The sequence below is a fragment of the Aspergillus luchuensis genome, chromosome 3, assembly GCF_016861625.1.
Source record: "Aspergillus luchuensis IFO 4308 DNA, chromosome 3, nearly complete sequence".
Classification (NCBI taxonomy): domain Eukaryota; kingdom Fungi; phylum Ascomycota; class Eurotiomycetes; order Eurotiales; family Aspergillaceae; genus Aspergillus; species Aspergillus luchuensis.
The window spans coordinates 2966313-2983875 of record NC_054851.1 but is presented as its reverse complement, the minus strand read 5'-3'; the positions used below and the strand labels follow the sequence as shown (position 1 = coordinate 2983875).

Sequence of the window (17563 nt, the reverse complement as noted above, 5' to 3'; positions counted from 1 at the left end):
TATCGTGGCCTCGGGTTGGCGGGGGTGACGTTGGATCGCCTGCCTTGAGCTCAGACTCAAGAACCTCTTTGACTTATAACACCCTCTCCCCCCCCAATCATACCCCTGAGGAAGCTTTATAGAGTTACTGCAGAACCAAAAATACATCAATGTGGTAATCTTTCTCTTCTTTAGACATAACCTCAATTTCTATGGCTACAGACACTACGCCAGCAAGCTCCGAAGCTCGCGAGTTAAGCTTGATATCCAAGGTTGAGCTTCGGATAGCGCTGGCGGATACCGATGCCAAACTGGAAACCCTGCTAAATACATACCTACCTCCCCTCTTATTGAAGCTGGGATCTGAAAGTCTTGCTGTTCGCAATAAAGTGATTGCAGTTTGCCAGCATGTCAACACTAGAGTCCAAGCCCCGTCTATCAAACTGCCGGTCACGGCTTTGCTGAAGCAGTTCAAAGAGCAAAAGTCCCAGCTCATCCGGCATTTCGACTTGATTTACCTTCAACAAGGTATTGACCGCCTGGGCTCAGATGCTAGAGTCGAAATCCTGCTTCCCTTGCTTCAGGGAATCTCTGAGATCGGGACATCTGTCAACCAAGCCGCCGTGGTATTTAACCTTGTCCTGCGGCTTCTGCCCTTGCTTAAGCTACCACCAAAGGGCAGCGATGATGATATACAGCTCAAGACTCGACTAGGTCTGTCCGGCCAAGATACGCAATTTCTATCGAAATGGTTTGAGAAATTGTTGCTCCTTGCCCCCGCAGATAAGAGCTCGCCCACTTGTCCCGGGTTGTCTCCTGCAGATTATACATTTTTGAACAAGGACGCTTCGATATCAGAAACATGGAATCCTTCTGCAGAAGGTGGTCTGAATCTGACAGAAACCAAAGTCAATGCTCTAAGATTTTTGGCTAGTGGAGCTTTCAGCGACACAGAGCGATTCTTACCTGCTCTCATAGCGTCTGCAGATGCAAACTCCCGTCTCTCCGATCTTGGCGAAGAAACTCTTAAAAGATTCATTCCGGACATGGAGGCGGCAGAGGTCGTGCAACAACTTTATGGCTTGTATTTTGGAGCCGGGACGCCTGATGGCGCACCTCCGGCGCGACCTGCTTTGCAGACCAGAATCCTGATTTTCCTTGGAAAATCGATTAGAGCGACAAAGGATAGAGCGAGTGTTATGCGGGTGATTGAAGAAGGCCTTCTATCAGATGCTGCAAGGTCATCACAAGGACTGTTGGCCTCGAAGTTGAGAACACAAATATTCAACTTCACTACGTGGGTTGTTAAAATGGGTTCTCCATCTGACCTGGATGAAGTGGCACCCAAGCTCATAGCAGGCTTGAGAGATTTCATACAGTCTCAAGGATGGCCGAGTCCAGCGGCCAGCGGGCAAAGACTTCCAAGTACAGATCTGAGTCTACGGGGTCTTGCGTACGAAAGCATCGGTATTTTGGTTCCCAAAACCAATTTTGAATTGTACAATGGGCAGGAAGGTCTCTCTGGCTTTGATCTCATTCAATGGCTGTTTGCTTCCTTGAGCTCCGACGATTCCAGCTCCCAGATATTTGTGAGCATTGAACAAGCCTTGGGAAGCATACTCAACTCTTCAATAGATAGCTGGGACAGTGACTTCCAAGACCAACTGCGGCCTTTTCTGATTCGGCAGATGAATAACTACCCTGGAGGAGAAGATCCAGCTAGCGGGTTCGCTGTCGTTCGCGGTCCTCAGTACGCTGCTGTACGTTTTGCTAACAGATTCTTGCCATACCACGATGTTGTCGCCCGCTGGATAGATCTCATGGCGATCGCGCGCGGGTCAGAAAACAAACAGGAAGTTATGGAGGAAGGCAAGAAGGGTCTACATCCATTCTGGCACCGACTTTTGAGTCCTTCAAACGATAGCCACTCGGCCATAGCCAGAAAAGATTCTATGTGGTATGACTTTCCAAAGTTTTCGGAACTTACTCGCTTCATACTTGGATCGGCAGCCTCAAATGGAGTATCTGGATTTTCTGCATCGGAAATTGTATCGGGTCCCTATAAGAATGCGTTTGCATCCATCATAGCGTTCATCAGGAACATACTGCTCTGGGAGGCACTCTCTGCTTCTAATACCACCATAGAGGTCGACCAAGACTGGGACACTAAACTTGACGTGATGCTTACATCCGACGAACACGCAAGGTCCTCTCTCAAACATTATCTTCGGGCTATCAACAAAGAAGAGGTTGTCCTGTTTTTGAACAGCGCTTTGGCCGGCCTTACCCGCGAGAGCCGGGAGGGACTGCAGCAATGCGGAAAGCATTTTGTCAGTATATGCTCTTTAGCCTCGAACGACATAGTGGAGGCGGTGGTCCCGCAGACACTAGTGCTGCGAACCCCATTGAAGAGCAACGACCAAGACATCCAGGCCATGGCTGCCCGCGCAATTGGGATCCTAGCCTCTCATCCTGCCCTTCCTGATAATGACCTCATGTCACTGGTTGTGGAGTGTACAGAGTGTATAACGCCATGGAAAACTGCAGTTGGCGAGGGTGCACTTAGGGTTCGAGGAGCAGTGTTAGCACTATCATATATGCTGAGCAGACTTGCATTCCGTAACATGACAGCCAAGGTGCCAAACGTCCATGTGGATCATTTCGTTCATACGATCCGTGACATGATCGAAAACGCGCGCGACTCACTTCTTCGACGTTCCGCCCAGCTAGCAATTGGACAACTCAGTCTCTCCAAAATTCTGTCTCCTTCTATTCTTTCTGATATGGAATGGAAAGCTATCAGAGACGTTCTCGTACGAGATGCGAAGGCCGAAAGCGAAGTGGCCATAATGGCACTGGGGCTCCTCTCTCTGATCTTTCCGAAGGAGGACCCTGGTGATTCACATTTCAGTACCCTAACGGAAGCCCTCTATGGCCTACATGAAATCCGCAGCCCTGAGATACATTTCACAGTCGGTGAAGCGCTAAGCAATGCTGCGGCTGGTTGGAACTCCAAATCATTGGTTCTGGAATTCGATGTAGACTCAGAGTCGCCAGACTCATATGTGCCGGAACAAGTGCTTGCGGATGTGGCTGACACAATTATCGCCAAATGTGGCGCACCGAAACCGTCGCTTAAAAGGGCATCTGCTATTTGGTTATTGAGTCTGGTCAAAAACTGCGGTCATCTATCCCTCATGCAAGATCGTCTGCGTCAATGCCAAAGCTCATTTAGCAGCCTGCTCGTTGACCGAGACGAGGTGGTACAGGAAACTGGTGCACAGGGGTTAAGCCTCGTTTATGGCATGGGCGACCAAAGCCTGAAAGACGATTTAGTGCGTGACCTGGTCAACTCCTTCACCGAGAACAATTCAACCCTCGCGGGTGGCAGGGTCAGCCAAAATACAGAGCTGTTCGAACCCGGGGCTCTCCCTACTGGTGGTGGTTCCTCGGTCAATACCTACAAAGACATCATGAACCTCGCATCCGAAGCCGGTGACCCAACCCTTGTATATCGCTTCATGTCCTTAGCTTCGAATAATGCCCTCTGGTCGAGTCGTGCGGCCTTCAGCAAAATGGGCATCAGCAGTATCTTTTCTGACTCGAGCGTCAACGGTTACCTGGCGAAGAACCCTAAGATTTATCCTAAGCTATTTCGCTACCGGTTCGACCCTAACCCCAATGTTCAGCGGTCCATGAATACCATCTGGAAGGCCCTGGTCAAGGATCCGATGGAAGTTATTGAGACCCATTTTGATGAGATCATGAATGATCTGTTGAGGAGCCTCTTGGCGGGTCGGGAATGGAGGGTTCGGCAGGCAAGTTGTACTGCAATCGCCGATCTAATCCAGGGTCGTCAGCCCGAAAAGTACGCGCAGTACATGGATGAAATCTTTACCAAGGCCTTCAAGCTTTTAGATGATATTAAAGAGACCGTTCGAGCTTCAGCATTGAAGCTTTGCCAGACGATTACCAATGCGATTATCCGCACATTGGAGACAAGCGACACTGATACCAAGCGAGCTGAAACCATGCTACGAAGCGCTATCCCATTCCTATTGAGTGATAAGGGCATGGAATCCGGTGTTGAGGAGGTCCAAGGATTTGCCATCGGAGCCCTAATTCAAATGATCCGAAAAAGCCCAGGCGGACCATTGCGGCCGTTCATACCCCACATGATGGAACAGTTTCTGAATTCTTTGAGTTCATTGGAGCCTCAAGCAGTCAACTACGTTCATCTAAACGCCGATAAGTATGGTCTGACAGGCCAAGATATCGACAAGATGAGATTGTCCAGCATTCGAACATCTCCCATGATGGAAGTGATTGAAAGGTACCTCATAGACATGCTGGATGAAGAGAGTATGAAAGAGTTTGCCACGAGGCTTGAAGGTGTGTTGCGCTCGGCCGTTGGGCTTCCATCTAAGGTTGGCTGTAGCCGGGTTTTGGTCCTTTTAAGCATGCGGTCCATGCTCTTCCGCCCCTATGCAGATCGTTTCATACAGCTCCTCGGCAAATTCGTGGTGGATCGCAATGACACCGTCAGTGCATCCTACTGTACATCTATTGGCTATCTCCTGCGTCTCGCCTCGGATAATCGAGTGCTAAAGACAATCGAACATGCTAAAGAACTATACATGACTGCCGAAGACTCTAATCAGCGGGTCATTTCAGCTGAGATTTTACAAGCTGCTTCGAAGTTGTCTAATGACCGGTTTATGGCCTTCGCTACGGCTGCACTGCCATTCATATTTGTGTCCAAATGTGACTTGGATGAACACGTCAGAGAGGTGTTCGAGAAGACGTGGCAGGATAATGTCGGAGGCAACCGCACGGTGTCTCTCTACATCAAGGAAATTACCGACTTGGTGTCCAGCAATTTAGAATCGGCCCGGTGGGCCATTAAGCATACGGCAGCTTTGGGGCTTGCAAAGGCTATCATGTCGCTGGACTCGGAAATTGATCTCTCGACAAGCGAGTATGTTTGGCCTGTGCTGGAGAGAGCTGTGGCCGGGAAAACGTGGGAGGGCAAAGAAGTTGTGTTAGAAGCGTTTGTGAAGTTCTCGGGCCAGGCGAAGAAATTATGGCAAGAGAAGCCAACGCTTGGAGAAACAATGAAGGTAGGCCTTTTCCTCCGAAACATTTAAATCTTCGATGGGCCGCTCTCTGACTGCCGGTGAAATTGTTCCCTTCTAGACTATCACTATCAGAGAAGCGAAGCGGAATAACCCTGCATATCGCCCCCATGCGCTTACTGCTCTTGGCGGAGTGGCTCAAGCACGCAAAGACTTGGATCTGATGTCAGACGCTATTGCCATTGTCACCCACGTGCTGGATGATGTTGAAGATCAAGGAGATCCAATGGATGTGGATTCAGGCAAGGATCAAAAGCCGAAGTATGTTCCCTGTCTGTATCCCGTATGCTCTCAGTCCACGCGTTTCCTTTCTACTCATCCCTCTGTTCTCGGGGTTACTTTTGATTCGTCTTGATATGTTGGCGGAAATAAATCCGAGAGATACTCCCGTGTGACTCGGCGAGGATTCACGGCAGTTGCTGATTACCTCTGCAGACAAACCCTGGACGACACGTTGGCGGCTTGCGTGGTATGTATCTTACAATGCCTCAGTTTTGCATCGCATACTTCAGCAAAGAGTGGGTTCCCCTGCAGTTGGCATCTCCGCCCAATCATCAATATGCTAACGGAAATCAAGCCCTCCACGGACATCTGGATGAGTCGAGACCGGTGTTGCACAGAATCCTAGTGGGCCATGGGGGCAGAAACGTGCAGGTTACATTGTACCGGGAGCTGCGCGCAGTCTTTGGCCAAATTGGGGCGTGGGCATCGGACCGGAGTGGCGAACCCGATCGCCGTGGGCCCCAGGAGTCCTTGGCGGCGCTAACAGTAGAGATCTTCGCTCATGAGATAGACCTCTCCGTTGAAGCCGTTCGAGCTGAACGCGCCCGAGCGGCTGTCGCATACTTTGAGCTCTGCAAGCAGACGGAACTCCCGATCGATCAGGCCATCCAGAAACTGGTGAAAAGCTGGCGGGAAGAGGAAAGATCGGGACCAGTGCGACAGATCTTGGATCGGGCACTCGTCCATCTGCAATGATTCCTGTGACATGGGTACGTATGCGGGGGAAAGAATGTCTCAGAGTCGGAAGATTGATCATGGGACTTTCTAGTACTGTATGTGTATCATCCACCTTAGTCCGTACCTCTACTGGGTATTGTCAGGAACCCGAGCCACTCCTGAATGTGCCCGTCCCAAACTGGAGGCATGCACAGGAAAGGGGCGGGGAGCGGTTGTAAGGGTGTCGTTTGGGCAGAAGCGCCGGAGGACTTACAATAAATCAGCTAGATAGATATCTAGATTATAGCCAAGGTGCATAATACCCAACCTTAACTTGCCTCTGTAGTGTAATGCAGACCTGCGCCTAACCAATCATCCTTCGTCCAAGCCACCACTGACCGGAGAATGGGATGTCCGTCCCATGGACAAATCTGAGGAACTGAATGGAAGGAGTAAGTACGAGAGAGGAAGCGGTGACGGGGGATCTTGTTTGCTTTCAATTCGCAGCGACTGAGCGTGGTTGCGGGCAAGCCCGAGGAATCTAGATTGGCCCAGGCGCGTCTAGCAGAGCAAGGCTAGACTCACCTGGGTTAGCACCGGCTATTGGTACAGACGCAGCTTGGTAATTCAGGGTAATAGCTGCTGTATGTAGACCGAGCATACGCCGGTTGTTACGTGGCCCGTACGCCTTCTCATCGCGTAATGTAAGTTACTAGGAAGTAGTAGTGACTTCCTAGCCGGCATTGAAGGCCGTCCATCCATCCATCCGACGGACCAGGACCAAGCCAGGGGGAACTATCTACAAAGTAGTTAGTAGTAAGTACATACTACTAACTACTTACTCCCCCGCCATTAAGGTTGGCAAGGTTGGGTGGATGCGCTTTCAGCTCTTCCCACTTTTCTCAACTGCCACTATTTGAATATAGATAGTTAGATACATCCATTTGTCTGGCTAGCATCCTTCTGGCAGCCACCCAGCGTGGCTCGGCCCCGAAAAAATATGACGTGAACCTACCAAGGATTGGGTTAGATGCTCCAATTCCAGTCCGGAGCTTGCACCCATCGTGGCTTCGCGAGTCTCAAAGTGGATGCATCGTCCGATACCGACCCAAACCTGACCAGATGAGACAGAGCCATCATGACTCGTTCACGGTCCCCCGTATACTATCGGCGTGGCCGAACTCACCTGACGCCTTTCCCCTCCCCCAAAATCCAGCCTGAACCGTGGGCCCTGGTCTATATTCAGGTCGCGACTATAGCCTGCCAGTGCTCACGGAGGGAACATATCGATCAATCAATCAATCAATCAATCAATCGTAAACAGAAGACAAGCTGCGAGACATGTGTGTCATGAAGTAGATCATGGTTAGTACTACTCCACTTGAAAAGTTCCTGGACCTAATTGGATGCCAGGAAGGAGATGTTGGACCCCAAAGTTGAGGAAGGAAAAGCATCGTCCCATCAGCATCCTTGGTAGCAACTTTGCTCTGGCTAGCATGACTGGTCTGTTCCTTCTTCTCTCGGCCCCGGCGGGCTTTATTTCAAATCTTCTTTCTTTTTACCCTCGCTGCCACATGGTTGGCATCTGCAATCCATGGTCTAGGATAGTCGAGTACTACTTCCTTAGTACTTAGTAGATTCTGTATCCTAGGGCCTTCATTGGAACCAAGTCTCTTCGCCTAAGATACGGGCCTAACCACATCCATCCCGGGGGGTTGTTTCCCCTCTCCCTTTTACCTCAGTTCTCCTTGGATCACCCACAGACAAACACGCCATTCGCGTCAAGGTGGCAGTTGGGCTGCTGCCTCTCCATTCGCCTGTTCGCAGTTCGCCTTTCACCCTGTCTAATCCCACCGGAACCGCCACTGTGGACAGGGCTGGCTGATGATCTTTGAGAACGCCTCTTTTATTCCATTTTATTTTTATTTTTATTTTTCCATGGCGTTTCTGCATCAGCTCCGTCCTGTACCTGATCCTATCTTTCCCTTTCTCTCACCCTCCTCACGAACTACTACTTTTCTGGACAGCTCTGCAGACTCCAGACTCCAGACTCCAGATTCCCACTCCTATCTTTCGTTCCCGTTTTTTTCCCCTTCTCTTCTTCCATTTAGACTTTTTTTTTTTTTCCTACCTACTTTTTTTTTTCCATTTTTCCCCAATTGTTTTTTTCAGCCTCCATTATTCGCTCCACCCTATAGATAATCCCTTTTAAGGATGCATAAACGACACTACTTCCGATTTCGTTTATCTTCATCCGTGGCCCCCAGCCCATTTGCCTCTTAACTTACCGAACAAGGTTGTTTCTTTTCATCTATAGTCACCCGACTGGCATCCTCATTCCACTTATTTTTCGACCTCTTTTTCTTATATTTTCTTCTTCCTTTTGATGCACTCAGTTGCTCTTTCTTCTTTCACAATCTCCCATAGACTCCACACGTTATATAGTCTAGGAAGCCTATAGAGTATGGGTGCCTACGCTCCCGTCACCATCCAGACATCTCTTGTTGATGCGTCATTCCCAGCGTTAGCCCTAAAAGCGACTTCTTCCATGGCAGCCGTCAGTATATCGATGACAACCCGTTCTGGTCGGTCTTCCAGGAAGCAGCCTCTAAGATTGCCTATCATTGCCCCCAAGAGTTGTCTGGTGAGCCCCAGCGCCGGCTTGGACCCTCCGACGCCCAAGAAGGTTTCGGTCCGCCAGCACCGACTGCACTGCGCTTCCCACCCCGTTCCCGAACTGGTTGCTGGTATGTCCGCTGGCGCGGGAAAAGCCTTCATTTCCCGTTCTGTGGGTATCTCTAATGTCATCTTACCCTCCTAGGACGTGTAGAGTGAGCCTATCCTCCCGTGTCAGAAGCAAATGCCGTGATATCCGACGTTCCGTACAGCGAGATGCTAACTTGTTTTGCCTTGTTTGGAAGTAGAGCCGCAAAGGTGAGTGCTTGGGTTCCCGAAGAGACAGTCACATCTCTGCAAGGGCCTTTTCTTCTGCCTGCTCCAATGCGACGATATACTTACTAAGTCGCAATTTCAGTCAAGTGCGACGAAGTTCACCCTCAGTGTAATGTGCTTCATCCAGATCCAATGTGAGCGCTGCGCTGTTCCATGCTGACCTGATCCGATATCCAGCAATGTGCTCGTCTGGGCCATGTCTGTGACTACCAACCACGATTGTGCTTCCGAGATGATACCCGTCGCGTAAGGGAGCGCATGCCGGATGTTAGGACCGCGGGAAACGTGGTTTGGGACCGTGAGCAGCCGTAACCCTCTTTTACCCTTGGATTGTGTCTAATAAATTCATGGTTTTTCGTCTCAGCGACAGTCACTTCGCGGAAAACTAGCGTGCCTCCAGCTACATGCGACTTACTCCCGCCCTTTGCGGCACTCACATCAGATGAAGAGCGGGAGAGAAAGGCACAAGCAGCGGTACCTGGAACTTACCATGTGATAGCCATCCCAGAGAGTTTCTCTCGACTGCCTGAGTATGCAGACGCGGACTCTGAACAAGACTCTGGGAACGATGCTCTGCTCGAAAACGCCAGTGCCAGTAATCCCCCGATTGAAGATGACAATTGGGTCCATGGTCCAAATGTCGTTGTATTGAAGAGCTTCAAGTCTGCACGAAGACATTTGTACCCAGACAGAAGAAGTACCCCTCAATCACCTGAATCAGACCAGGGAAGCTTCTCATTATCTGCACCGTCAGTATCGGAATTGATCCCGGACTATCCGGCCACCAGTGTACAGCATATACAGGAAAGCGCCGAACCCAATTATTATCAAATGCTTCTTCTCGAACATTTTCGTCAGTTCGTGTGTTTCCAGCTCCTTCCAAGCACTGGTCTTTTCAATATCAATGGTCTGGATGCGACTGTGTTTGAACGTGAGGCGTCAAACTTCCCTCCTGTGCGTACTGCTTGCCATTTTGGGTGTCGGATAAATTTGTATGGAATCTAATCTTTAAATGTTCTAGCTATACCATACAATGATGGCTTTATCCGCTCTCAGTCTGGTTCGCCACGGGGGTGGCCATCACATCGATGCCTCATTTTACTACGATCGGGTTGCCGCTCTTTCCCATGGTAGTCTCTGCAATGAAGACCTCTTGTCCGATGCTCTGTATCTGACACATTTTCTGATGCTTGTTTATGAGGTGAGTTTTCTTGGTTAATCCCTTTCCTACTCATACTCGCGCCTAAGGCGTTGCGTACAATCAATAGGATTTTAACGCTGACTTCGCTAGGTTGTGGCCGCCAACCCCGGTGGTTCAAACCTTTGGTCACACCACGTCTCTCGGCTGCTTCATTTGGCCTTGCTGCGGCAATCAATTCCGGGGGCTGAACGATTCCCTTGCATCGCTTGGTGGGTATGCCACGTGGATCTATATGCGCTGTTCAGCGGTGCAGGCACGGGGGAGTTTGTCCGCGCCGTTCTCGACAACCAGCTGCTACTAGACTTGCAGTCGCTGTGTTGTGCAGTTGGGCCCAGTGACTCGGATTATCCACAGGCTGATAACAGCTTACCTCTGATCATGCGATTATATTACGACACCTTTACATTAGCCATCCGAATCGGACTTCTCGCCGTCGAGACGCGGGATGCCAAAGAGTCTTACCTGAACAACTACTTGGGCTCGCGGCGACAGGAACTAAGGGAGGTACGTGATGTGCTCATAAGGCTATGGGGCCAGCAGGAGGTTGGGTACTTGTACCAGAATCAAATTAGTCTTTCAGAACAGTCGCAGTGTCTGTTGCAGCCGGTTAGTCAGTCCCCTTCGCTTCACCCGAGCGCGTGGTGTTAACGGCTGTTACCATCTAGCTTGCTATTCTGTATCACACCAGCCTGCTCTTCTCCTCGACCAGTCTCTGGGCAGGACAGCGGTTGGAGTCTGGGGCTGCCTCAGACGAGGAGATTCACCACCACGCGATGCGAATTCTACAGATCGTATCGGGGATCGTGGAGAAGGGGCGAGCAGGGGACCGGCGATTCATTGCCTTTCCCATATTCCTGGCGGGCGCTGTGGCTCCAACAAGTGGGCTGAAAATGATGGCCTTGGAGCTACTATCCAACCTAGAGGAGGGCGAAATTGGGTATAATTCGGCTACAACATGTCAGATGTTGCAGGTATTTTTCGAACGGCAAATCCAGCATTCTCAGCGTGGAGGCCATGCGCTGGAGGTCGAATGGGCGGAGGTGCTAGCCGAGCATGGGCGACCTTTAGTCAACTACGGTTGAGTCATTTTGGTATAAGTTTGCGAGTTCTCGTCGGGGAGGGGACTTTGGAGCTGGAGTTGTAGGATCTGGGATTTACTCTCTTGGGATATATTTCTTTTTTCTTTTTCTTTTTTTTTTTTTTTTTTTTTTCGAGTTGGTTTGGATTGCGGATATAGACGGGGCCCGTATACGCCAGCGCCTTTTTAGCATTTTTGATAGGTCTCACGAAGTGAACGAAGTCAGGATCATAATAATAAACCAACCATGACCAGATGGGATTACGACTCATGCTTTTTCATGCATAGTGGTCATGTTGATCCACATCCGGACTATGTTAATTGTTTATTACTTAAGGTACCGCGGCGGGCCGATCCCGATGCTCGGGGAGGAGACAAACCGTCTAGATACTATTTACTGACTACTAAGTATATCTCAGGGTCTCCACCGGCAGTTGGAAAAGCGACACACAGCCAGACCTGGTGCTAGTAGCAGCCACATGCAACCCTGGGGTATCGCATGGTTCAGGGAAGGCCAAACCTGCAGGACCGTGAAGGAGGAGATCAACCATTTCCGACTGATAATTCGCGGAGAGCTGCCCCTCATGCACCGTTGGGGCCTTTGCGCTGAGCCAATGATGCGCCCGCCAGCATCCCCCTCGGCGGCTAATCTGTCGAGCCACCAGCTTTGCCCAAGAGGAATCTCGCTGCCTCCTGCTTCTTTCCTTGTCCTTTCCTTCCTCTCTCTGCATTGCAAGTTGGTCCTTTGTTTGGCTTCAAGAACGACGAAGAATGAGCGACAGTCGTTGACACCCCCCGGCACACGGCATCTCTCTTACTAGCTTCACTGACTACCAGTCCGTCTGTCCTTTCCCCCGCATGACCCTCTCTCTATTTCCTGTTGCTTCTCCCTCCTCTCTTCCTCCTACTTTCCGTCGTCTTTCTGTCTGGTCGCATTCATCCATTCTTGGATGGGCGCTCTTGCTCGTTCGAGAAAGCTAACCTTTACATCTCTCTCTAGCTATCTTCCGTTCCTACTGATCTCCAATCTATTCAGCAAAGACCTAGGACAGTATGAGCCGTCCCAGCGCAAGCCGTCAGGGTTATCGCTCCCAGGAGGAGCTTTTCCTGAATACTGCATCGGGGCAACCGCAGGCCGATTCGCCCGTCATTGAACCGCTGCGCATTGGCAAGCGAGAAACCCCTTCCCCCGCGTCGGCGCATAGCGCCCCTCTGCCCTATCCCGACGATAGGCAGAGACCCCAGCATGTTCGTGGCTCAGGTTCGAGTGGCTCTAGTCCAGTATCTCACGGTGGAGCTGCTCTGGGAGACTCCCCCACGGTTCCCAGCAATATGTCGGCTGGCTCCGGCATATCTCAGACTTCCGATTATATGGCTTCTCTGCGGCTGCGTGAGCCCAAGCAGGCCACCCTAGCTGAGCGACGAGGCAATGTCCCGAAACCCTTGCCCGAATCCCCCGCAGGGGACTCTCCGGACCGCGAAGGACTATTTTCGCGACTTCATCAGCGCATGCCGGGCCTGGCAGCTCCAGCTCCAGCCCCAGCTCCAGCTCCAAACATTCAGTCCCAGTCGGCCGGTTACCCAGACCACCGTCAGCAGTATTATCCACCTCCTCAAGCTTCAAACAAACCGGCAGCAGCACACAATTTACAGCCGCCAAACAATGCTATCAACCGGATAAGCTCAACGGCATCAAACTCGACGACTCGTGCTCAACGCGGCTCTCCGCCGCCTCCAGAAACCCCGGTGGTTGAGCCAGGGCAGCATGCGACGTCTGATATCGAGGCGCGGTATGCCGCCTCGGGGATTGCGGGAACATCGACATTAGCAGGACTTCAGTCTCAGAGTGCTGCTGCCCAGAGAAGAGCTGAGCAATATGCCGGCCAGCAGCCCAGAATTCAACAGCCAACTCCACCGGTCCCAAGGCCATGGACCCCGACGGAGCAGCCAGGAAGCCAGCCACACGGGCCACCCACTGTCTATCAAGGTGCTGAGGTCGTTTCCGAAGGTAACCCTCCGACCAGTTCCACGCCTCCTATGCCTGCAGGGGCGTCAGTGCAGCCCCAGCCAGCGTCCCAACCTACCAGGATTCCTCCGAATGCACTAGAGCAAGATCTGGAAAGAATGCGCATAAGCTCCTCCCCTCCTCCGGCCTACTCGAGTGTCCCAGGACCCGTAGTATCGCAGGGTTATCCGAATGAGAAGCAGCGTGCTCCAGTATCGACGAGCCAGCCCAGCTCGTCAACTGGGCATCCCGCGACCTCTGGACCGGCAAACGGTGCCAAAGAAGCCAATGATGCAAACGGTGCTGCAATGGCCACTGGTCCGTTCGTGTCAGCCCATGATCACCCAGCATTTGCAAATGAATCAAGGCAGCAACAGCAGCCGCAGCCGCAGCCGCAGCAGAAGCAGTCACCCCCACCTCAGATGCAGCCGCAGCCACAAGAGTCGAGATACTCTCCTCCAAATGTCGCTCAAACTCCAGTTCAGAATGGGAATCATGCGATCGTGCAGCAGACCATCGTTAGCAATCTACCAACGCCATCTGTGGCACCATCCTCGCCTCCACCGCTACCAGAAGGTTGGATCGCTCATCTCGATCCCAATTCGGGTCAATACTACTATATCCACCTCCCGACTCAGTCCACACAGTGGGAGTTTCCCAAGGGTCCGACTCCTCTGAATCTCAACGACACCCCGCTATCCCCGGTAGGCAGCGTATATAGCAGCCATCCTCTGGCATCGCCCGCTTTATCAACATTCGGTAAACCCTTGGCATCTCCTGGTCTTCCCTTGACTCCAGGATTTGAGAGTTTACAGTCCCCAATTGTGTCAGGGTTCACTACGGGGCCCCCTCCAATCAGTGGGATCGATATGTACAAGGTTGCTCCTACAAATGGGGTCTATTTTGGCCCCTATCTCCGCTACACAAACATGGACGTAGAGCGTGGCATCTGGCTAGGCTCCATTCTCTTGGTGACAGATGCCGCACAGCCTCCCACCATTCATATTCACCAGAGTGTCGATCTGTCTCCGAATCCACGTCAGCTTAAAGCCATGCCAATTGCGGTTCACCAGCGATGGACCTTCTACAGGTACGAAATAGATTTACGTATGGAAGAGGCCGGACCTGCCAAATGGACTTACGCTATCACCTCACATCTTGGTTGCACACGCTACGAGTTTCTAGTTGCGGGACGATACGAGACTGGTTGGCGCTTCATCACCACTTCAGGAAACGATTTCTCTATGAATGTGAATGCCAACGAGAGATCTCGCCTCGGCGGTGTAGGCTTCATGTGGAAAGACATCATGCAGAAGCATAATGAGATTGGAGGATTCCATGCCCAGCTGTGTCTGGGAGGCCAGATCTACGCCGATCGGATGTGGAAGGAGGTTCCATGTCTCAAACAATGGCTGGCACTCAGTGGGAAGGAAATCCGAAAGAAGACGCCATGGACAACTGCCCACGAAGAGGACGTCTCTCATGCTTACTTTCACTATTATACGAGCCATTTTGATCAGCCCTATCTTAGAGAAGCCTTTGCTCAGATCCCTTATGTTTGTCAGATCGATGATCATGATATGTAAGTCTGTGCCTTGCCCCCAAGATAGGAGCCCATGCTAATGAGGCTAGCTTCGACGGATTTGGTTCCTACCCAGAGCACATGCAGTTCTCCAATATGTTTAAGAATATTGGACGAGTAGGCATAGAGATGTATCTGTTGTTTCAGCACCATACCACACTGGATCTGCTCCGTAATTCTCAGAGCGACGTCGATCTGTTCACCATTACCGGCACTGGTTGGCATTTTGTCAAATACCTGGGGCCCGCTGTTGTTGCCGTCGGCCTTGACTGTCGCTCAGAGCGCAATCCTCACCAGGTTGTTGCTGGACCCACGTATCAGGGGATCTTCCCCAAGGTTGCCATGTTACCCCCAACCGTGCAGCATTGCTTGTGGATGCTTTCAGTGCCAATTATCTACCCGCGCCTGGAGACCGCTGAACACATCGCTCACACCGTCGCTACGGGGAAGAGGGCAGTCACGGGGGCATATAATGCCCTTGGAAAAGTCACCAGCTCTGTGGCCGGTGTGGTCGGAGCCAAGGGCATGGTTGGGTCAGGGTTCGACTCGGTCAAACGGGCTGTGGGCAAAACCGGTCTGATGGGCGGAATCCTCAGCCCTTTCGGTGAACTTGACCTTTTGGATGAGTTGCGTGATCAGTGGACGCATGAGTCCAAGGTACGTGTAATCGCATGCTATATTTACTATTGGTGCACAATCACAGTCGCAGGACTAAACGCATGGATAGGATCTCGAACGAACCTATCTTATTCGCACCCTCCAGGGCATTGCCCATCAAAAGTCGCTCCGCATGACTTTCCTTTCGGGCGCCGTAAACGCCTGTGGTGCTGGACTCGTGCATGATCCGTCTTTCCCCTCCAACCATAAAACCATGTATCAACTCATATCGTCACCAGTGGTTAACAACCCTCCACCGTCATATGTCATCAAGCTTCTCCATGGTAGCAACAAACCCCTATATGTCCCAGCTAACGGTCAGCGCTCGACTCCCTCGAAGCCTACCGATACTAAGGAAGACATGCTGGAGCTGTTCCAGTCTGATGTTACCGGACAGCCTCGTGAACACCGGAAGCTGATTGGTCGTCGAAACTATGTTGCTATTGTTGCCTACGATCCGGATGTCGTCAACACGATGTACGGCCATCCAGGCCAAGGAAGTGGGAAGTTGAACCTTGCGGTGGACTATATGGTGCAGGGCGATGGGACATTTGGCGCTGTGGTCAAGTATGGGCCTGTGATTGTTCCTAGCTTGGAGCCAGGAAAGTGATGACACTTGGAGTACGTGTTATGATTGATGCCCTCATTGCATTCCCTCTTTCTTTGAGCTGTTTTCTTTCTACCTCTGTTATTCTGATCTTTTGTTTTCTTCGTCTTCGTCCAGTTGCTCTCTACTTTCTTTCGTACCGTTGTCTTCTTTTATTCAACATACCTGTCCCGCCCAGAATTTGTAGCAGCAAACGCATCGATATCCTTAGCAATGCTATTTCCTGATTTCCCTTTGTCACAATACAAGCATGTTCCAAGTATCCCAACGGATAATACTCTACGTTCTCTCATTTGATGCCTATGGACAAGTAGTCACCCAGTCTCTCCCCACACTTGCCTCTCTATATTGTTAAACCGAACACAAATAGACATACTACCATCCACCCAGCTCTGTATATAACTTCTTGTGGATATACCTAGTTAGGCTGTTGGTTTTAAAAAGTCACATGATATGCAACTACATATATTCTGTACGACCCATACCTCATCAATACACGCCTACATCCCATACAGCGTACTAATCAGGCATTCTAGTTGCACAGGAGAAATAATATCAATAATCAAAAAAAATAAAAATAAAAATAAAAAAAAATCCAATATCCCGCTCAGCCATCCATGCCATCATTATACACAACATTCGATCAATACTACTAAGCATCCCATAAGGACGCAAAGTAAGGCACCGATGCCCATGATGCAACTGCAAGCCCACATGAATATATATTTCATATATGTATGTACTATGACGATAGTCATCCTATAGTACTAATGAACTCGCTTTCTGAGAGGGGATGTTGCATCAACTACTAGTAGTAGTAGTAGTGTCATATTGAACCCAGTACTAGGCTTAGCTGAAGTCTCACACACACACACACATACACACATGCATACATATATTAATATTTTTTTACTAATATACAGTTGTATATTCATCGAAAGGGTCCGCATGACATCACAAAATCATAAGTGCTAATTAGTGAGCGACTTAATGTAATATGAGTACATAGATACATAGATATGCAATAAGCAAGAGATGACTGAAGTTCGACGCAGGGAAGCCATATTATGCATTAATGGAAGGGTGAGAGATTCAGTTGTCATGCGGTTTCAGAACCATCTTTTTGAGCGTTTTTCACTATGCGGCGGTGGTTTCAGTTCATTGGGGTGTCCCCCGCTGTCTAATGATGAGATTGGTTTTAAGTTATTTCGTGGGGATTGGAGGTGGCTTGCAGATCGGGTTCGGTTTTACTCGTGACCCTTGCTTGTGTTGTGGATCATGTGCTTGTGCTTATATTGCTCAGCTCAGCCCATCGAGTGCGATATTTGAGAGGATTGGTCTCAGGGGGTTTATGATTTCATAGGATTTAGCTAGCTGTATTGCTGCATTCGTGACTCGCTTATACTTAGGATATGAGTCGAATCCACC

General features: G+C 50.4%; 4 protein-coding genes across 4 annotated transcripts; all 4 read left to right on the top strand.

Moving 5' to 3' along the window:
• Positions 1-191: 191 nt before the first annotated feature.
• On the top strand, positions 192-6092 carry ECM29 (ECM29 family proteasome component; the record flags this gene model as incomplete). The annotated part of the gene is made up of 4 exons (XM_041687567.1): positions 192-5099; positions 5176-5375; positions 5550-5632; positions 5692-6092. 4 exons carry the CDS (start codon positions 192-194, stop codon positions 6090-6092), a joined length of 5592 nt encoding a protein of 1863 aa, XP_041541439.1.
• Positions 6093-8517: 2425 nt separating this feature from the next.
• On the top strand, positions 8518-8888 carry AKAW2_30991A (uncharacterized protein; the record flags this gene model as incomplete). The annotated part of the gene is made up of 2 exons (XM_041687566.1): positions 8518-8800; positions 8875-8888. The coding sequence occupies 2 exons, from the start codon at positions 8518-8520 to the stop codon at positions 8886-8888; spliced, it is 297 nt and encodes a 98-aa protein (XP_041541438.1).
• Positions 8889-9263: 375 nt separating this feature from the next.
• Positions 9264-11288, top strand: AKAW2_30990A (uncharacterized protein; the record flags this gene model as incomplete). Its single annotated transcript, XM_041687565.1, has 5 exons — positions 9264-9303; positions 9370-9959; positions 10027-10206; positions 10297-10812; positions 10872-11288. 5 exons carry the CDS (start codon positions 9264-9266, stop codon positions 11286-11288), a joined length of 1743 nt encoding a protein of 580 aa, XP_041541437.1.
• A 1049-nt stretch (positions 11289-12337) lies between these two features.
• Positions 12338-16138, top strand: AKAW2_30989A (WW domain protein; the record flags this gene model as incomplete). The annotated part of the gene is made up of 3 exons (XM_041687564.1): positions 12338-14871; positions 14922-15528; positions 15599-16138. 3 exons carry the CDS (start codon positions 12338-12340, stop codon positions 16136-16138), a joined length of 3681 nt encoding a protein of 1226 aa, XP_041541436.1.
• Positions 16139-17563: the final 1425 nt, after the last annotated feature.